Consider the following 18,020-nt stretch of genomic DNA (forward strand, 5'->3'; position numbering starts at 1 on the left):
GCGACTAAAAGCGTAGCCACCTGAAACGCGTCTTCCTGCATTAGTCCGGTAAAACGTTTGGTCAACGAACTAAACAAGTGATTTTTTTTTAAAAATTCACATTTGTTAGGTCCAAAACCCAATTATCTAGGTATATTCTCCCAATCATCTCACCAAACTGTCAAATTCTTCAAACTCAACCGCGTATAATCCAGCCCAATTGTTAATTGTTATTGGATTGATGAGATCTTATTTATGAAAGTTACTATGTTGCCCCAGCATCATTTAATTTGTTGCACTGCTGAGCGCTCTATACCAATTTTATTAAACCCGGACCGGTGATCGACCCGGTCGGGGTACCGGGTCAGTCGGTCACTGGTTCAACCGCATGAACAGAATATGTATATAAATTTATATTTTATACTTAATTATATAATAAATATTTTAAATGGTGCAGATGAAGCAAGAACCAGATGTAACTTAGTGGTAAATACTATAATTTATATCTTCACAACAAGGGTTCGATTCCCACAAGATGCAATTTTTAAATAATTCTATTAAATGATATGATATATATATATATATATTAAAGGGGCATGTTATATTTACAAACTTTTTTGTTTACAAACTCTTACAAAGTACGACCGGTCATACTTTAATCATGCAGTGTACGACCGGTCGTACTTAGCGTAATTTGCAAAAAAATGTTTGTAAACAGATCCTATCCCTATATTAAATAGTGCATATTAACCAACAACCATACTCAGTTCAGTGGTAAGTTGTTGTTTGGCTTACTCGGGAGACTCAAGTTCGAGAATTGTTTTTTTCCAAAACTGGTTTGAGTAATAAAACCGGTCCACCGGTTAATACCGGTTGAACCGCGGTTCACGACCGGGCCAACCGGTCCCACCGGCCGGGCCGGGCCGGGCCGGCTTTCTTAACACTGCTCTATAAGATGCAATTTTTAAATAATTCTATTAAATGATATGATATATATATATATTAAAGGGGCATGTTATATTTATAAACTTTTTTGTTTACAAACTCTTACAAAGTACGACCGGTCATACTTTAATCATGCGGTGTACGACCGGTCGTACTTAGTGTAATTTGCAAAAAAAAGTTTGTAAGTGGATCCTATCCCTATATTAAATAGTGCATATTAACCAACAAACATACTCAGCCTAGTGGTAAGTTGTTGTTTGGCTTACTCGGAGACTCAAGTTCGAGAATTGTTTTTTCCAAAACTGGTTTGAGTAATAAAACCGGTCCACCGGTTCGACGGTTAATACCGGTTGAACCGCGGTTCACGACCGGGCCAACCGGTTCCACCGGCCGGGCCGGGCCGGCTTTCTTAACACTGCTCTATACAACAAAATGCAATCATGGTTCTCTGAACAAAAAAAATAGAGCAATCGTTGACGGAAAATCTTAACATTCTTCAATCATAGTTGCTCAATTAACCCATACGATCAAACTTCGATAAAATATAATAGATTTGATTTAACTTTTGTGTTGAATTAATTCTTTAGTTCGATTTTCATTACTCATTATTGATCTCAGGATGAAACATTATTTTCTTCTTCTTAATCTTTTCATAACTTAAAAAAAATTCAAAACTATGAAAATGCATTAATGGCTTCACTTAATTTTTTTTTAACAAAAGCTTAAATTAAAACTTGTGGCTTGAAATTTGCTCCATCCATTGGACCAATGCAATTTACCGTGAAAGAGCAGATTTTTTTTGAAAGTGCAAAAGAGAGAGAAAAAAAAAGAAAGGGAAAATGACGGGTTTGGTGATTGATTCCATAGGTCAAACAACTTTTATACGACGAATAACTTTAATTTATAATTTACTAATTATTAACCAACTTTTTTCCTTCAAATTTACTAATTAATAATTGGAATTTATAAATATTATATTACATGATGAAGCTTACATCATGCTACACTCATAATGCAAGTAGGCTCCACAAGTTTTTATCAAAAAACAAAAAATAAGAAAATGGTGGGGCCCACTTGCATTGTGAGTATAACATGATGTAAGCTTCATCATGTAACATAATATTCATAAATTTCTTAATAATTTATCTCTATTAAATCAATTTGTCGTAACATTAATATTTTAAACTTCAACCAGTACACGCCGAGCGTGGCACGTCAATTAGTTTCATAAAGAACTTTTCTAGCATACGGCATAGCCATTTCAATTTCTCCCCATTTTGTTAGTAATTTCATAGCGTCTACCAATGAATGCAGTCCAGATTAAAGTTTACATGGGAGCTCACTTTACAGGTTCAATTCTTGATTCTATTTCCACCTGATTTAATGATTTAATACATCATAACCACTCTCACAGTACTATTCTTTTTGGTTACAAATACTCTCACACTATTAATTATGTGGTTCCTTAGACTTTGGAGTCTGCAACTTTGCAGTTTATACAGGCACCTGATATCTTGAAAACAAAAATTTCGGAGTTTGGAGTATCAGCTCCTCGTGTCAGATAGGAGACGTATGATTTTATAAAAGATTATGCAGTACATATCATCTTAGTGCAACCCTCAACTATAGCCAAAGCAACCTCGATAACGAAAGTTGATTCAATTAATAGGATTAAACCATATCTATACAAATGTTACGAATAAAATCTTTGTCAAAATTTGTGATATATTTTAATTTTAAAATGAGATAAAAAAACTTCTTAAACTTATTCATAAAAGAAATGCACTCAAAGTTATTTAAAGATAAATAAAAGTTTATATATCCCTTCCATTTTAAAATATAAGTTAGTTAACGTAATAAGTGAGAGTGTTTTTCTATACCTTTGAATTCAAGGTTCGAACTTGGTTCACAATACAAAATCATTGCTCAAATGATTTTTAAAAAAGGGACAGATTATAGTTTTGAATGTTAACATTTAAAAAATAAATCATTAACCAAAAATTATAATATATTATTTAGCCTTAAAAAAATTCGAGTTTCCTTGAAACTGCTAGTAGCTTACCCTTCAAGAATTTGATTTGCTAGACCTTAATCATGAATTGTGGATTCAAATACATTGATTTTTTTCAATGCTCACAAGTACACAAAGGTAAAAGCATGTTTACAAAATAATGTTACTTTAATAGCCCTACTTAAAGTGCTCCTTTTTTTTGTTGAGCTCAAATGGAGTGTTATTATATAATCAAGTTGATATTAACTGTCTTGATTCAAAATAATGATACTTGTACACTTTTTTTAAATAAAAGTTATATTTGACTTTTTAATCCTTCCAATTTCCAAAAAGAATATTTGCAGGCCTGCAAACCCATGTTAAGAAATGCTAGGTTTTGGACTGTCTAAAACAAGGCAGGAGTCTCTTTTTTCATGGTATTGGTTGTTATTTTATGAGCCGAGTACTTGGCAACACATCTTACTTAGGAACTTTAAAACATTGTTTATGAATATTTTCATTTAACTAAACCTTCACTTACTTCATTTCCTTTCACAATTGTAAACAACTTTTGAGATATACCACCCCAAAAGCTAGCTCAAAAGGTGGGAGTGTCCAAGGCCTCCTCACACGAGAACTCACTGGGCTTGAAGCGTGGATTATGCACAGACCCAATTTTTGTTTACCTTTTTTGTGCTTTTTATTTTAATTCCACTTTAAAGTGGAGGCAGTGAGGATCGAACTTGTGACCTTGTAGTCACTCAAGCTCTGATACCATATAAAGAACCTCGGGATACACCACCCCAAAAGTTAGCTCAAAGGGTAGGAGTACCCAAGGCCTTATAAACTTCACATTAGTTGCTTATACAACCAAAGGCGGATCCAAGTGTTAGAGAAGGGGGCAAGTGCCCACCCCTTTAAAATTTGATGCAAAAATATAAAAATATTTTTTTCTTAAAATTCAAATTTTCCTAATTTAATTTTGGGGTAGGATATTGTAACAACCAAATAGTGTTACCACCAATATTACTACCAATTAATTTCACCATTAGATCGATTATGTTGATCCAACGGTTATATTTATTTCTATCTTTGTATGGTTATGATTCCCCATATTTAATGCTTTATATTTATTTTCACCTTTGTATGATTATGATTTCCCATATTTACTGATTTTCATTAAATATGGGGATCAAAACCATACAAGATGAAAATAAATATAATCGTTAGATCAACATAATCGATCTAACGGTGATTGGTAGTAACATTGGTGTAACCCTAGTTGATTGTTACGATATCTTACCCCTTTAATTTTCCTCCTTCTATTTTATTTACTCGTAAGTTTTTTTTTCTTTCCTCCACCTTCATTATTCAAACCTAACAGCAGAGAGCTCGTTTGCATCTACATACTGATTCATCTCCTCTCAAACCTCAATCTCCGTTATTAGAAGTTGGAACATTTGTTTCTTTCTCCATCATCGGTCAAGTTGAGTCACAATCTATCCAAATCTAGATCTAAACCAGACCCAGCCAGCCGGCACCGGCTAGCAAGTCGCGTTCCAGACCAGACCCAGATCTATATGTACTTGAACAGTGCCCACCCTTCATTAATTTCCGCCACTGCATATAACTAATGTGAGACTATATATCTCAACAATAATTTTTTATTTTTTTTAATAAAAAGAAGTCTTATCTTAGACAGGGGTTAACAACATTGTATAGTCAAAACTTTAGACGTTAATTTAAACAGTTTCATGAAATAGCTGCCAGCTGCATATCACTGTACTTAACACACATGCGAAGTAGTTCATAGAATCCATATTCGCCAATCGAGGGAAACCTTCGCACGCGTGTGTCTGAGTTGAGACCAAGGTGAGCAAATCGTACCATTGTTTGCGTGACCCGTAAAGGGTTGAGTCGCAGGAGAGGGACATCCCCACGCGCTACTATACTTAGAAATATACATCTCGATTTTGATGTCCCTTATAACCTTGAAGCTTTATAAAACACTCGATTTGGTCACATTATTATATTGGTTAAAGGGGCCAGGTGAGGTGCAAATAGTCATAAAGTTTGGTCCATTGTCTCTAAATTCACCTTTCTATTGGTTGAACCCATGTGAACAGTAAATGAGGTTTCATTCACCAATAAGATTCGATCTTAATTTACTGGAATTTTTAAGATTGCACTTCTTTTAAATTAATGTCCAATACTAGATTAATTAGTTCAAGTTGAGTGCTCCCATTAAGGAGCTTAGACAGATGTCAATGATCACTTGATCAGTATATCATATGCGTACGGAATCCAAGCAAGATAAACTTTGCCTACACGCCCCAAAGATAGTTTATTATTTTAATTATTCGAGCTTTGGGAAATGCTGCTTTTACTGGTCATCGTGCCAATTGATAATTACTTCTTTCTAGCTTGTGATGGAAATTGCAGCATGTAAAGTAATCAGTGAGCACATGAAGCTTAATCATTAATATACTCAACCCCGTCAAGTTTGTAGCACTCTAGGAAAAAGATGACATGACTTTTTTTCTTTTTATCTCGGAGTTTGGATATGTATGTCCCTAATGAATTATGATTCTCATGAGCCCATGTATCATCAATTTACGTGTACTGTTCATCAACATAATTCTCAAAAGGATCATCAATTTTCGTGTACTGTTCACAACTTAGTTCTCAAAAGGATACTCGTAGAAGTAAAAGATGAAGGCATCATCTGTGCTTCCTTACTTGTATTCTACACCAAAACGTAGCATGTTGAATGTTCTCTGCCTTTCATTACAATCCACAGTGCCTGAGTGCCATCTACAACTTAAAGAAATTTAAACATCACTTATTCACGGAGAAATTAAAGCATCTTTTTGGGGGGGGGGACAAAGAGAGGTCGCATATATTAGATAAAAATATATGATCATGATAACTAAATATATTTGACATGAAGTGGGGAAAACAGATATACTAGAAAGATTATATCCAAATTCTCCAAAAAAGAAAGAACGAAAGATTATATCCTTTTTGACAATTGTTTTCATGTGCCTGTGGGCGACTAGATATTTGACGTTTATCAAACCGAATCTCTATAATTTTAGGATTGTCTCTGCTTTTCCCTTCAAAGAAAAAAAGCAACAGAATAAATACAGTGCCATCTATAGTTCGTATAATTTGACAGCAGTGATTGGACCCAAGCCTTAAAGGTCGCATGTAAATTGTAAAGTATGAATAAATGTACATATGATAGTCTATTTCTCGCGCACTCTGGGTAAAATGATGACTATAGGTATACAAACACAGAAAAGGCAATATAAAGTGATAGGATAGACTACAGGTCTACAAACCGTGCCTATGAGCCTATGAGCGCCTATTTATTTTATATATCTCCTCAAATCTCTTTTATTTTATTTCTTCAATTTGCACCTTGACAAGACCTGAAAATTATATACGGTGTCTTCCCCACCATAAGTTTCACAGTAGATTCCTTTTTTCATCTTCAAAAATTTTTCGCAGACGTGCTTTACCTCTCACGTGAGGTAATGTACAGCTACAAGCCTAGGACACGCTTTTTTTTTTTTTTTTGAAATTGTGCGTATCGACACGTGTTCGACACAGACATGTTATGACACGTTCGGACACGCGTTTGACACGTGGTCAACTCTTTGACACGTTTCAACATATTTTTTCGACACGCAGTCAATTTTTTCCGACACGTGGTTAACGCTGGGACACGCTCGAACATGTTTTTTTTTTTTTACACTTAATTTTATTACATTAACTAAAAATAAAAAAATCATTTATAAATTAATTTTAACCTGTTATGAAATTTGACATGAAAATTTAACAAGATACGAAAAATTATTTTTGTTTATATTTATGTTATGAAATTTGAATATTTGATTGGTTATATAACTTATTATGGACTGTTATATCTATTAAATATAAATTATATTATATATATTAAAAATATTATTTAATATCAAAATGTGTCCCAACGTGTCGAAATATGCCATTTTTTAGAATTAATGTGTCGGCGTGTCGTGTCGTGTCGTGTCTCGTGTCAGTATCCGTGCATCATATATGTACAACACTAATACTGAATAAAAAGAATAAAAAAAATTAAAAATAAGACAGAAAAAAATACAAAATTACCTTAAACTTTGACCTTCTTATAAATTAGTATCATAAAATTTTAAACCTTTTTTTTATTTAGTCTTTGAATTACGACTATTTTACTAATCTATGTTTCTGTTCAGTTATTGTTAATTTACTAATAGACTTATAATGTAACATAGTCTTAACATTTAATTTGTTTGATATATGCACCATTCACTAAATTATTCAGTTAAATACTTATTGTATATATTTTAATTATTAAAAATTATATATATATATATATATATATATATATATGGATTTTATAAATATTCCTATATTCATCTTTCGATTTTCGTGCTGACTTGGGTCATATATATATATATATATATATATATATATATGGGAAGTCCAAATTAAATCGGAACAGTGATCAGAATATCACTGTTCACCAAGTTTTTTTATCTAAATGCCATGCGAACAGTGTTATTTTTCAATATGCCACGTGGGCAAGTTCGCTGGGCACTGTAGCGAACTCAGTGTTGACGTGTCGCGTTTTAAGTGGACACCAAGTTCGCTACACGGGGTAGCGAACTTGGTACTATTTTTTTTTTTAACTTGGTACTTGTTATCCACTAGAAATGTGACACGTCACAAACAGAGTTTGCTACAGTGCCCAGTGAACTTGCCCACATGGTATATTGGGAAATAACACCGTTCGCGTGACATTTAGGTAAAAAACTTGGTGAAAAGTGACATTTTGATCGGTGTTCCAATTAAATCTTTTGCAAGGGATATCTCCATTAATGGATTAAATGACAAATCACAATAAGTAGACTGACACTTCAAGTGAGAGGCCCAATATCATATTTCCCCTTAAGAGCAACTTTTGTGAAAGTCTTTTCTCTTTAAGTATTGAAGGCACTTTAACTTGTTGCAAATGCCTCTTAAATGCATCGTCACCTTCAAATAGTCGCACAGTCATCGTTAACTGATACCACTTGAGAATGATACAGGGAGTCCAAAACCTTTTAGGTATGATACGTCCAATCATCCACTAATGAATCAAATAACAAATCACAATAAATGGGTTGACACCACATCTCAACTTAAAACTTTAAGACTGCAGGTCTATCTATTTTTCGCACTTAATTATAAGGTACTTACTTGACTCAATTCTAACTGACGTAGGACTTTATCACAACTCATATTTGAATATTTTCAACAATAATAACTTAAATAAAAATATATAATAAATTGAAAGATTAAAACATGGAACGAATATATATTTATTTTAATATTTTTTATAATTTTATTTTTTAATTCAATTTAAAATATATATAATACTGGTATTAAGATTTAAAATATTTCATTTAAAATATTAATAAAGATCTGGTTATTTATTTAGTTATCAGTTTATACTTTCTATTAGTTAGTAGTAATTTAAATAATTGTAAATTATATATCGATAAATGCGTAATACTAAAAATGTAGATCAAATAATATAATACCCCGAAACTTTTAATTATTGAAATTGATATTCAAATAAATATTTATTTAATATTTTAATTACTTACATTACTATATATTTTATATTTTATCTCCCCGACTGAAATACAATATATTTCTTAAGCTTTTTGAAGCTTTTAATAAAGTTCTGTAACCAAGTATCATTTTTCAACAAAAAAGGCATTAGCTATTTACTCAAATTAATACAAATAGAAATATTGAATTCCTATGTTTCCTAAAGGTGGAGGTACACCCTACGGTTAAAGCACTGAGGTCCTACTCAAATCCCATCTAATTAAACTGAGAAAAGTCTATGGAAGAGGGGATAGGCTAACGCTCCTTTAAAATCCCATTTAATTAAAAAAGGTTTTTATAACGAAGGTTTGCTTTCTTTCCTTTTTTATTATTTTTAAAAAATTTGGTATCAGTAATCCACTTTAATTGCTGAATGACCATGAAACAGCTTTCAAAGGGATTCTCAAAAGTCAGAGTAAACTGGGATTAGATATCCACTTCCAATGCGTACAAGATATATAAAGTTCTGATGTTAAAAAAAAAAGATATATAAAGTTCTTCGTGTGCCATAAAATAACAAATGGAACTGTACGACTATATCCATAGGCCATGGTGCAAGTATGCAAATTTGTGGCTCCCTAATCCCTATTACTCCTTCATAGGTAGTTTGCCAATTTGGGCTAATTTCCGATAATGGGTCTTGAAACTGCTTTTGACTACGACTACGAGTGTGTTCTAGACTTCTAGTTCAGTTTTGTTTTTGTGGGTCAACATGTTCATTTGTTTGCATAAAACACGCCCTATGTAGATTTTAGGCTCCTTGTCGCTAATTTATATACTTCTCAGCCTCGCTTTTTCATTTATTAAATATTCGATGTTATTAATTTTGTTTTGAATGATCTAAATTAATTACACTTCTAGGTTTTTTACTGTTATGAGATTTACTCACACGTGTCGGAATAATTTTAATTAAAATAAAAGTATGATATTAAATCATTTAGTACCAGTTTAGATGGACTTTTTAAAAAAAAAAAAGATTATATTTTTCAAAAAAGTTTTTTTTTTTTGAAATTTTTTAAATGTTTGGATAACAACTTTTAAAAAAGTCAAAGTTTAAAATAAAAGTTAAAATATTATTTTTTTTAGCCAATAGTTAATTGCTTTTGAAAAAAGTATAAACTAAAAGATAAGACAATTTTTTAAAATACAATTTTAACATCATCTTAACATCCTCATTATCCCTCCTTATCTCACTATTGTCGTTTTTTTATAGTTAAAAGTCTTCCAACAAACTATCATTTTACAATCAAATCTCCATCTCCTTGATTTTCATTCCTACCAACTCTGTATCTTTATAGGGCTTTTTTTTCCCCCTGCAAACTTTCACCTATAGAATCGCATATTTGTGACCAGCGAAAAATTTGGATAGAGATTCGAATGAAGTACAATAAACCCGGTCCGAATAAATACAATAAAACTAAAAATTATAATTTGATTATATGATCCGCTGCTATGAAAACTCAAAAAATTTTGCTAGTGCGAACCGGTAAAACCCGGTCGATTTTGGTCAAAATAACCCATCCGAATGAAGTAGTGGATCAGCCAAACAATAGAACTAGTGTGAACCGGTTAAACTCGGTCGATTTTAGTCAAAATTGGTGACCCGACTGGTTGAACTAGTGACCTGATTCATACAAAAAAAAACAATTAAATGCTTATAAATTTAACAAGATCATTTCAGGTTTTTTTTTAAAAATTTAAGAAGTTTATAAAATAAGATAATATTATAATTAACAGAAAAAATTAATGAATCGTCAAGATTTCATCTGGATTTCATTTATGGTAGATGTTAAATGTTTGAAAACATATCAAATATTGTGTATTTTTGTTTATTGGACAATGTTGTGTGATTTATTATTTTTATATTAGAATATTTAGAACTTGTATAATTTTTTACAGGTATTTAAGTATACTTATAATTTTTTAATATAGATTATAGAATATATATACTTACTGTGTCATGTGGTTCGACCAATGACTCAGTACCTCGACCGGATCAATAACCGGATCAAGTCTAAGAATACAATATTTTTATTTAAAAAATATTTTTCATATTCTCACTATAATAGTTGGCTTAACATCTAAATAATTTTTAGACTATTTACATGCTAAAATTAAGAATCTGGATTAAGCATTTTGCATGAAGAGAAAGAAAATCGTTGAACGTGAACAATATGTTATGAATTTATTTAATTAAATACGACTTTTTATTAAAAAAACACAATTCATATTTTCTTCACTGTTATTGGCTTAACAATTTTTTTTTAAATGGTCCAAATAAAAAAAAACACTATAATATCACATAGGATGCAATTGGGCCGGGTTAATAAGATACGTAAGTCCAAATCAATTAAAAAACATCAATTTGAGTTGGTTTGGGTTTGATAATTTTTTTGGACAATTTGAACCGAATCAGCTCGATCAAATTCTGATCGGTTCATATTGGGTCGGTATGTATTAATATATATTTTAGATAAATTTGATATAAAAATAAAAAACATTAAACAAAAAAAAAATACATCGGATCAGGTCGGGTTGAATTTAGTAGGTTTTATTTCCATGACCCAAGACCCGACTTGACAAAAGTCGAGTTCATCTCCTCGTTCGAACCAAAATGACTACAGTTTTTTTTTTTTTTTTCTGGAGTTACCCAACCCTAATTACCTCTTTGAGGCGAGTTGGCTCCCTCCAGTATCTCCACAAGCTTCGACTATTTGAGCCGGCTATGAGACTAATCCGGAGTGCGGGAGTCAGTGATGGCTAAAGGTTCAGCTCCCTCCCCAAGGAAAAACCAACTTCTCCTCTTAGATAATCAAGGAAAAACCTTTTTTTATTAAGAGGATTAGGTTCAATTAACAGGATCTGACCTTGCGAGTACGCAAAATCATTAAGGCCCATAAAAAAGTAGAACACATACTCCATATAAGCATGGTCCAGCTTAAGGCTTCACACTACCATATGAAGGCGGGTATGGATTGGGCTTGATATATATATATGACCCTTTTGTACACAAAAATAATAAAAGATATATATGAACCTCAGGCGCTTAGGCCTTTCCTAATGATTTCTTAATATTTGATCTTTAACAGTTGTCCTGAAAAGGATCAATATGCATCCATACATTGTTTAAAATTTATCTCTGTAATTAGCTGTAGCATATTCTTTAAAAATATCATCGTTTATTAACCTCTAGAAACCGGTATACATTGTTGGAAGCTAATCAAATGTCTTCTAATGCAGGACCCAAAGTGATATCCAAGAACATCTTGACAAACTTATTTTGGACTAATCTTGATAGTTTATTTTTCATTGGAAAACTTTCTTGCTCTTTTCGCCTATACTTGACAAACACCGTACTATGTAATTTTGCCGTCTACACTTTGGCCAATGCATTGTTTATTTTCCTAAACATCCTTCAAACCTCAAAATGTCTATATATAGCTGCATTCTCCACTTGCTCTATGCATCATTCACAACAACACTTTTTTAACATGGCTAACTCCAAGTCCAAACTCCTCCCAACTCAAAACCTCTTCTCTGCTTTCCTAATGATCTTCATATTTTCCCTCTTGTTAATTACAAGTGTGAAATCAGATTCACTTTCTTTCAGCTTCCCCACTTTTGAGCCAGGTGTTAGAAATATCGTTGTCGACGGTGATGCCAACACAACCGGTGGAATATTACAACTGACTAATAAGGGTCCAGTAACTCAACACAGTGTTGGGCTAGCTGGATTCTTTGGAGCAGTTCATATCTCTGACAAAAGCAGAGGGAGGAATGCAGAATTTGCCACCGAGTTCTCGTTTATTGTGAACCCTTTGGGTTCACGATCTCATGGCGATGGGTTCACCTTCTTTATAGCATCAATCGATTTTGATTTCCCAGACAATTCAAGTGGTGGATTCCTCGGACTTTTCAATGAAAAAACAGCCTTCAACATCTCCAAAAACCAAATCGTTGCCGTTGAGTTCGATAGCTTTAGAAATGATTGGGACCCCATATTTGCAAATTCTCCTGATCAATCTCATATAGGAATCAACATCAATACCATTAGGTCGGTGGAAACTACGCCATGGCCACTGGATATTTCACAAGGAGCAACAGGATTGGCACGCATACTCTACGATGATGCCTCCAAACTTCTGAGTGTCTCTGTAAGTTATCCAAGTAATATTGTGGAATGGGAAGCTACTATATCGTATCCCATTGATTTTGTCTCTCTTCTATCGGAATGGGTCCTAGTCGGTTTCTCAGGTTCCACCGGCGACTTGGTTGAAACACATGACATTCTTTCCTGGTCCTTCTCTTCGTTTTTGTAGAGATGCAGCACAACTAAGAGAAGAGAATAAAGTGCATGTTCAAAGAGCCAAGCTCTTTTCTGGTTTAATGGATGTTGTTATTGCTGTAATGTTACTCTGTTTTCCCAATAAGTTGTGATTAATAATATATGTTGCATTTGCGCTACTAATAATTCTTCATCTTTGGTGGACACATAAATCTGCTTATTTCTCAAAATTATTAAGTTGATTTAGTCATCAAATAATATTTTTAATATTAAAATAATTTAAACGTTACAAAATACTAATATCAAATTAATATAATGTCATGACAAAGAATTAAATATTCGAATATTAATTTAATATCATTTATTTTTTCAAAATTAATCAGTATTTCAAAATTTCAGAGAATCAAATTTACTATAAAATAATTATCCAGAATATAAAAAAGAAAAATAAGGGAGATAGATTAGACGAGAAATATAAATTTGTCATAGTGCTTGAGAGAATGAAGTCACCGGAGTTGATTATAACCAATTAAGTGAATTAACCATGAGAATAGTAGGCTATGCAAGATTTAAGATTCAACTTCATTCCACCAATTGACTTCTTGAAGTTTTTTTTTCCGACTCAAGACATCAATGAGTGAATAATAATCACTATACTTAATCCAATTTTTTTAATTTTTACTCTGATTATTTTAAATTTTAATTTTTTTATGCAATGGCTTTATAAATAAAAATGCATAATGTTCCTTATTTATATTTTTCAAGGGATGAGCGGATAACATAAATGGAGTAAGGCAATTTTCTTTGTTTGATTATTTTCAACACTTAAATTGATTTTGATAATATTTGAGAAATGACTTGAAATATACAAATTCATCATTTGTGTATCTATTTAAAAGGTATTAAATTATGAATTTCGAGAATTATTTATATTTACATTCATTTGAATTGCTTTATAATATTTGGCTTGATTTTAATGGTATTCAGAAATTTATGAAATAATATTATCGATCATGAGAAATATTTATAATTTTATGATTGAACATTTGATAAGCATTGCAATATTGGTAAATTAATTTATGAAATTGGAATATATTCTTATGATTGATAATATTTTTGCCTTGAGAATTTATATATTATGGTTATTTTTTAAATTTGTTTTGAGGTATGACTTTTTCAGAACATCAATCAAATAACAGTTAGCCTTGGTGCACCATGACTTGTGATTAAAAGAAAAGCCCATTAGTGATTTAATGCAGGCCATAAGCATGATATTATGATCACATGGCTAGCCTGAGATCAATATGTTACTATTTTGTCTAAGTATCCCGCTTGAACACATATTATTTTAGTAAAGTGGGAATTTCTGAATTATATACAATTATTGGATTTAGCATTATATTTTTTGGATTAGTTGTTTGATTTCATCAACATATTATTTTGATGAAATGACATTTTAAATTGATTTGAAATTTATTGTCTGATTAACATATTAATTTCATATGTTGCCAAGTCGCGCTTGTTAGTTCTCAACTTCTCATTATTTTGTCACCGAATTACATTGCAACTCACTAATCTTAATTACATATTTAAGAAAGTATAGTTATAGAATTAACTTCTAATTTCACTCATCTAATTAGATCGTGAGAATCTGTTTGGTTATGAATGGTACTGACATTCATTTCATTTGGACAATATTTATATTTTAATTTGTCTAAAAGACTTATAGATTTATATTATAAAGTCGCTCCATTATTTCTACAAGCAAGTTAATTGCAAATATTTAATAACTCTAAATATGCTTTCATAAAAATTAGACTTATCGAACTAATCAATTGTAAGATTAATATTAACCCGTGTGCGGGTCGTGACAAAAATATCATCGTTTAATAATCTCTAAAAACTGGCATTCGTTGTTCGAAGCAAACCAAATGTCTTCTAATGAAGGACCAAAATTGATGTCCAAGAACATCATGACAAACTTATATCGGACTATTAATGTTGATAGGTTTTTATTCATTGGAAAACTTCCTCGATCTTTTCGCCTAAGTTTGACTAACACCGTGCTAGGCAATTTTGCTGTTAACTTTGGTCAATGTGTTGTTTATTTTCCATAACATCCTTGAAAATTCAAAAGCCTATATATAGCTGCATTCTCCCCATGCTCTATGCATCAATCACAACAAAACCAACATGGCTAACTCGAAGTCAAAACTCCTTGCAACTCAAAACCTCTTCTCTGCTTTCCTAATGATCTTCATATTTTTCCTCTTGCTAGTTACCAATGTCAAATCAGACTCATTTTCTTTCGACTTCCCCAGTTTTGAGCCCGGTGTTAGAAGTATTATCGTCGACGGTGATGCCAATACAACCGGTGGAATACTTCAACTGACTAAAAAGGACCCGATACCACAGCAAAGCGTTGGAGTAGCTGGATACTTTGGAGCAGTTCATCTCTCTGACAAAAGCAGAGGGAGAGTCGCAGAATTTTCCACCGAGTTCTCGTTTGTTGTGAACCCTGCTTTGGGTTCACGATCTCATGGCGATGGGTTCACCTTCTTTCTAGCATCACTAGATTTTGAATTTCCCGACAATTCAAGTGGTGGATTCCTCGGACTTTTCAATGAAGAAACAGCATTCAACACCTCAATAAACCAAATTGTTGCTGTTGAGTTTGATAGCGTTAGAAATGAATGGGACCCCACATACCCAAATCTTCCTCATATAGGAATCAACATTAATTCCATTAGGTCCGTGGCAACTGTGCCATGGCAATTCGATGTTACACAAGGAGAAATAGGACATGCACGCATAATCTATAGTTTTGCCTCCAAACAACTGGAGGTCTTTATAACTTATCCACAGAGTCCTTCCCAATTGGAAACTACTATTACGTATCCCGTTGATTTTGGGGCTCTTCTGTCGGAATGGGTCCTAATCGGTTTCTCTGGTTCCACTGGCGACTTTGTTGAAACACATGACATTCTTTCCTGGTCCTTTGTTTCGTCTTTGTAGAGCAGCACACCTATATAGGAGAACAGAATAAAGTGCATGCTGAGAGAAACCAAGCTCCTTTATGGTTTGATGGAAGTTGTTACCGTTTGTGATGTTTGTAATGTTTCTACGTAAGTGAGTACCTTGTTCATGGGTGATTAGTTATTTTTCCTAAAAATTCTCAAAAAGATTAGGTTTATGCCCTAATCTTGGTGGGATATTTGTGTTTAATCCCACCTAAATTTTTATGTACGAAAAAAAAAAGTTATGAATAATACTTTATTTGCATCTACGCTACTAATAGTACTTCATCTTGGTGGACACATACACTCTATATCGGCTAAAAAAATAACTGACAAACTTATAATATAATTAACTTCCTTTACAATTTCATAAAAAAAAAAACCGTTGTTCTCAATTATAATTATTAAAATAATAAAAATATTTAATATCTTTATAAAAGAGGTCCTATAATATTCTTTTATAAGTCAATTATAAATCAATCAAGTTTATATACGGCTAAAAAATATTAAAAATAATCTACCAAAAAAAATATTTAAAATAAATGATTACAATCGAATCAACACTGAATATACTAAAAATAATAAAAAATAGCCCTAATAACTAAAGAAAAGTTTTAAAACAAAATAATAAATTAAGCTCAAAACACACCAACTTCCTTGATACATAAATTATATATACTTAATGGTGATCATAAATTTAATCAAAATATTTTGAATCAATCCATTAAATATTCGGATCATACCCAGGAGCCAACTATAAATGCATCACTTATTATGTGATAAATATTCCATTTCGTATTTTGTATAAATGTAATTATTTAAAAATTATATCGAATATTAATAGAAAAAAACATAATAGAAAAAAAAAACAAATTTCTTCTCACACAACCAACTATAAATGCTCCTTAATAGCCTTAGATCCATTCATTTTTTATTTAGGGTATCCACTAATTTTAATTGTTTTATCATTTTTGTTTTAATTAATTTAGTAATTATAAGTTATGAAACCTTAAGAAAAAACCTACTTAGTTAAATAGATTAATTGTTAGAGAAATTATTAAACAGTAATTATACTTATTGATTTAATTAAATATTAAGCATAATTGTACATGTAATTTGTGAAAGTAATTCAAGAAAGAGAGACAAAAGCTAAAGTATCACTTATTATAAAATCACCTACTCATAAAATCCCCTAAAGTCAATGAATTTGTATCCTGCATAAGTTGAAATCGTCGTTCTTGTTGACGGGTCATTCTTGTTGACGGGTTTGGGGGATCCATGTGCCAGGTTTTGACACTGAATGCGTAATTTAACTTGACGGGACTGTATGAGGTGCTAACATTGCTGTTGGTCGCGCCATGACGGGACCGGTCTCGTCAAGTTGACCAATGCGTTTGATTGCTGTAGCCAGAAAATACATTTCAAAACAGCTCTGAGTTGGAGAAACTTTTGCCAATTTTTACTAGTACGGTCGTTTTGCCTGATAGAACCCAATAAAGGTTCCGTGTCAGGTAGGAGTGAAATCGTTGACAGATATACCAAGCCCAATGGCCCAATGGCCCATATGTATCCAAAACAGAATTCAACAGAATTCTGCTAACCCAATTGTTAGTTAACTGTTAGTTAGCTGTAAATAGTAAGTTAACTGTTAGTTAACAGATCTAAGTATAAATAGATATCACATGTAACTGATCAATTAAGCTTTTCATAATTCACTTTTACAAATACAATTTCTTTCTCTTTCTCTCTCTGATACCTTTCATGGTATCAGAGCCACACTCGATCCATGGATGTGCAAACCACCACGATTCACACGTTCTCTAATCCAGTATCTGTTAAGCTGGATGAAAACAATTTCTTACCCTGGAAACAACAAGCTTTAGCCACTATCAAAGGCTATGATCTTGACAAGTTCATCACGCAATAGAAGTGCAAGATTTCACACCTGCTGCAAATAACACTACTGGTGAAAGTGTTGAAGGCAATACTGCAACAAGCAATGAAGGCACACAACCTTCAAATGCACAAAAAGCTGCAAATGATCGACAAGATCAGCTATTGATGTCATGGCTACTCTCCTCAATGTTAGAAAATTTGACACTCGAATGGTAGGCTGTTCAAGCTC

The 18,020-nt window shown here is 32.2% G+C and overlaps 2 protein-coding genes across 2 annotated transcripts; both read left to right on the forward strand.

Annotated features, from left to right (window-relative positions):
* Window positions 1-12,084: 12,084 nt before the first annotated feature.
* Window positions 12,085-12,912, forward strand: LOC133283972 (lectin 5-like). The gene has a single exon (XM_061480906.1). The coding sequence runs from the start codon at window positions 12,085-12,087 to the stop codon at window positions 12,910-12,912; it is 828 nt and encodes a 275-aa protein (XP_061336890.1).
* Window positions 12,913-15,071: 2,159 nt separating this feature from the next.
* Window positions 15,072-15,893, forward strand: LOC133283970 (lectin 5-like). The gene has a single exon (XM_061480905.1). It carries the CDS (start codon window positions 15,072-15,074, stop codon window positions 15,891-15,893), a length of 822 nt encoding a protein of 273 aa, XP_061336889.1.
* Window positions 15,894-18,020: the final 2,127 nt, after the last annotated feature.

This window comes from Gastrolobium bilobum, unplaced genomic scaffold, assembly GCF_033153095.1.
Source record: "Gastrolobium bilobum isolate Gb01-03AN ecotype WA unplaced genomic scaffold, APGP_CSIRO_Gbil_v1 utg1266, whole genome shotgun sequence".
NCBI classification, from domain to species: Eukaryota; Viridiplantae; Streptophyta; class Magnoliopsida; order Fabales; family Fabaceae; genus Gastrolobium; species Gastrolobium bilobum.